At 52.5% G+C, this 4,609-nt stretch overlaps 1 protein-coding gene across 1 annotated transcript in view; it reads right to left on the bottom strand.

Annotated features, from left to right (window-relative positions):
• Window positions 1-895: 895 nt before the first annotated feature.
• LOC106806161 (chondroadherin-like) overlaps window positions 896-4,609 on the bottom strand; it is a 14,363-nt gene continuing 10,649 nt past the window's right edge. Inside the window, exons 2-3 of the mRNA XM_014808023.1 lie at window positions 2,111-2,832; window positions 896-1,596 (exon numbers count right to left, since the gene is read on the bottom strand). Of these exons, the coding sequence (XP_014663509.1) occupies window positions 924-1,596; window positions 2,111-2,832 (1,395 nt within the window). The 3' untranslated portion in view covers window positions 896-923. The remainder of the gene's footprint in view (window positions 1,597-2,110; window positions 2,833-4,609) is intronic.

Raw genomic sequence — 4,609 nt, 5'->3', positions numbered from 1 at the left:
CAGCAGTGCACGCATGCGATTAGCTCTAGAACTCTAGCCCTTCACTATAGGCTATAGTTCTAGAGCTAGCATGCGATGGGCTACAAATCTATAATATGCCTGCCTACCACAGAGGGAATGGGCGTGTGTCCGCCCCCCCCATCCGTAAAAGTTGGGCCAACGATAAATGCATGCGACTTATTTAAAGTCGGCCATCTTTCCACTTGACTCCCTCACCCATCAACTTCTCAAACCCCTCACAACTCATCAAGCACAGTAGTCGTGTGTGACACATCGTACGGACGTTGACACAACGGGTGACCGTGTAGTACTTAATTCGAACACAAACTAACACACTGCACTTATGTAACGCGATCCGCGAAGACAAGCCCGCATGTTGGTCGGACACAAACAACACGAGACCGTAATAGTACCACCGATCCGTGACTCAATCCTAACACACACATACACACACACCCAAGATAAATATGCGTGCGACTTGATGCTAGCACGCTAGTAATATTGAGACACGACCAAACCCCTAATACAAGCTGCACAACGAGTTAATAACACGATATTAACACAGTGGGCGTGTGTAACACAGGCCAACTATGCCGATGTGTCATTCGATTCTAACCCGCCCACGCAGACATGCACACACGCGTCGGCGCACGTACGCACACACGCACGCATACGCACACACGCACGCACGCACGCACGCACACACGCACGCACGCACGCACGCACGCACGCACGCACACACGCACACACGCACGCACACATTCGTACACACGTTCACTGTTTCTCTGGCCTCTGCCTCTCTCTCCTCTGTTTCTCTCACAGTTTATCATCGCTCTCTCTCTCTCTCTCTCTCTCCTCTCTCACAGTTTCTCTGACCTCTGGTTTTCTCACTCTCTCACAGTTTCTCCTCTCTCTCTCCTCTCTCACAGTTTCTCCGCGCTCTGCGCCGCCTCGTCGCCTCTCTGCATCTCATCATCCACGGTCGACAGCTGTCCGTCACGGAACACCCGATAGCGGAAGCGTCGCTTCACGCGGTCGCCGATGTTGTGTCGCGCGCGGTACACGAACACGACGACGACGACGACAACAAGAAACGCCGCGACGCTGACGGCCGCGGCGATGACGCGATGATCCGTCGGATGGTAACTGCAGACGTACTCGCTCGCGCGCGTGTCGCGCACTACTTTCTTGTACATGCGCGCCGGCGAGTTGCACGTGACCATGGCGAGCAGCGCATGCGTGGTGTTGCGCGCCGCGCGCATCATGGCGGGCATCCAGGAGAGGTCGCAGTCGCAGCGCCACGGGTTGCGTGTCAGGTCGACGAGCGCGAGGTCGTTCCACGGCAGCAGAGCGGCGTCGAGGTTGATGAGCTGGTTGTCGTGCAGGTAGACGTGGTCGAGAGAAGTTAGACCGGCGAACGCTCCCGTCGCTATCTGATTCAGCTTCGCATTCGAGGCGATCTCGAGCGTGCGGAGCCCGTCTAGGCCCGAGCTGAACGCGTGACTTTCGACGACCTTCAGCAGCGGACAGTGGTTGAGACGCAGGTGCTGTAGCCATGGCAACGCGGTGAACGAGTCCGGGTGGATTCGGTCGTACCTGAAAGAGGAAGTTATGTCACACGTCAACGTGGCGACACAACAACCACACAGCAACCACACAAACACTGGCACGCACTCACACACACGCTACACGCGCACACACACGCACACAAATGCGCGCCCACAAACACAAACACACATAAACACACGCCACACGCACACACACGCGCGCACACAAACACAAACACAAACACACATATACACACACCCACGTGCGGCGCGCGCACACAGCAACACACACACACACACACGCGCGCGCGCACACACACAAACACACTGTAACAGAAACACACGCACGCACACACACGCAAGAAAAACGCACACACACAAACACAAGCAAAAACGCACACATTCCGTTATTAAAATTAAAATTACATAAAAATACATTACGTAATATAATTTAGTTACATTCCCACCACACATACGAAGAAGCAAATTAAACGAACAAATAAACAACCAAAACAAACAGACAAGCCCGAAATACGCAAAGCAAATCAACCTGAGCGGCTCACCTGTTGCCACTCATGTCTAGAACCTCCAGCCGCGTCAGTTCCTTGAGCGCATCGATGGGCACGTACGTCAGGTAGTTATTATACAGCGTGAGCTTCTTCAACCAGGGTAGACCCATCAACGCCCAATCGGAGACGAAATCGATCTCGTTGTCGTGCAAATGCAGCTCCTGTAGCGACTTCAACCCGTGGAAGGACGTCGATCGCAGATTCTCGACGATGTTGTAGCTGAGATCCAACATGATGAGTTTATCCAACGTCTTCAGTGCGCTGCTCGGAATCAAACGCAGCCGATTGTTGCCTAGCACCAGCGTCACGAGCTGACTCAGTCCGGCGAACGACACTGATGTCATTCGCGAGCTGGTAAGCATGTTGTGCGAGAGATCGAGCGTCAACAGACTTCCCAGATCGGAGAACGCACCGCCCGGAACGTACGCGAGGTTGTTGTCGTTCAGGTAGAGAACGGCGAGGCTGGAGAGATTCGCGAACGTCGAGGGCTGAACGGAGGAGATGGCGTTGCGGTTGAGGCGCAGCACGCGCAGCCGCGAGAGGGCGCTGAAGGCGTGCGGCTGCAGCGCGACGAGCCAGTTTTCGGACAGGTCGAGCATCTCTAGTTGTGAGTAGGATTCCAGCTCGTCGGTGATGCGCTCTATGTGGTTGCCCCGCAGGTCGAGCTGAAGGATGTCCGGCGGCAGGAAGCGAGGCAACGACGTCAGGTTGGCGTTCTGTTAACGGAGGAATAGTATGAGTGAGAGATGATGATGATGTTGACGACGACGATGATGATTACGATAGCGGCAGGATCCGATGTCAAGTTGGCGTTCTGTTACGGAGGAATAGTATGAGTGAGCGTAAGAGCGGGAGGGCGTGAGGATCACGGTGAGGATGCTGGTAAAGAAAAAGTATTCTCTCTCTCTCTCTCTCTCTCTCTCTCTCTCTCTCTCTCTCTTTCTCTCTATGTCTCTCCTCTCTTTCTCGATCTCTCCTCTTTCTCACACTTGCTCTCGCTCGCTCATTTCTCTCTCCGCTCACCCTACCTCTCTCTCTCTCACTCTCTATAACTCTCCCTCGCGCTCTCACTCTCTATCTCTCTCTCTCTCTCTCTCTCTCCCCTCTCTCTCTCTCTTTCTCTCTATGTCTCTCCTCTCTTTCTCGATCTCTCCTCTCTCTCACACTCGCTCTCGCTCGCTCATTTCTCTCTCCGCTCACCCTATCTCTCTCTCTCTCTCCCTCTCTATAACTCTCCCTCGCGCTCTCACTCTCTAGCTCTTTCTTTCGCTCACAGTCGTTCGCTATCTCTCTCTCTCTCTCTCTCTCTCTCTCGCTCGCTTTCCCTGTGTGCGCGCGCGTGCGTGTGTGTGTGTGTGTGTGCGTGCGTGCGTGCGTGCGTGCGTACGTGCGTGCGTGCGTGCGTCTATCTCACTTTATGAATACATTCACCGAATATTATTCGTGTCATATATATACCCGACATAGCGATGATAGCAATATATTGCCGCGTCTTTCACTTCGCCTTTCACACACCTTACAGGGGTTGGCGCAGCGTAAAGATTTTGGACGAGGTTGTTACGATTATGGATTCATTCTTGCTCCATACATGATACAGTACTGTACGTACTGTACGTATAAGTGCGCTGCGGGCGCTACAGACATTTATATGATCAACGAAGATCGTCTGCGCCAACATGCGCGCGCACCGCGTCCGCCATGTCTACACGTACGTCTCTATTCTTCTTTTTTTCTTTTCTGTTCTATATTTATCTTTCTAGCTTTGTAGCTTTTTGTTCCTCTCTGTCATGTTATTTCCGTTTCGTTTCTGCTCTTTCTGACAGTTTCATATCTTTTCCATTTCGTTGACCGAATTTTGGAGCATGTTTACGCGTGTATACATGGGCGACTCGATCTCTAGCCTTCCCCTTCTCTTTTTCGTCTCACCCCTCTCTCCATTTTTCTCCCCTCTCTATCTATTTACCTTTCTTTTCTTCTTTCTCTATCTCCCTCTCGCGCTCTCTTTCTCCCATTTACTCTCTTTGTCTCTCTCCTCACCGCTTTCTGTTTTTCTCTCTTTCACCATCCCCTCTCCCCCCCCCCCTTATATCTCTCTCTCTCTCTCTCTCGTACTGACTTTCTCTCTATGGCGTTTTCTTTTTTTCTCCTAAATCGAGCCCGGCGGCGACGTTACACGCTACACTGTGCACCTGTCTCTGATTTTTACACAGCCTCAGTAAACTACCCCGGCCGCCATATATATGCACTGCGGATCAACGCTCCCCACCAACCCCAACCCACGGCACCAAGGGCGCACTGTATCTGGAAATACCAGTTTTAAGCTGCGAGGTGGAAGGGCGGTCACGATCAGTGGGTCACTAAACATCTCTCTAAATAATATCTCTCTAAAGATCTCGGTGTGCGTGATGCGAGAATTACTGCGTGAGGCTAATTGGGTCTATATATGTCCCCCAGGGTACTGCCGGAACGTACCCTGGGTACGGTCCGGTATAC

The sequence above is a fragment of the Priapulus caudatus genome, unplaced genomic scaffold, assembly GCF_000485595.1.
Source record: "Priapulus caudatus unplaced genomic scaffold, Priapulus_caudatus-5.0.1 Scaffold145, whole genome shotgun sequence".
Taxonomy (NCBI): Eukaryota; Metazoa; Priapulida; class Priapulimorpha; order Priapulimorphida; family Priapulidae; genus Priapulus; species Priapulus caudatus.
Note: the sequence above shows the minus strand (reverse complement) of the source record. Positions and strands in the feature narration are given on the sequence as shown.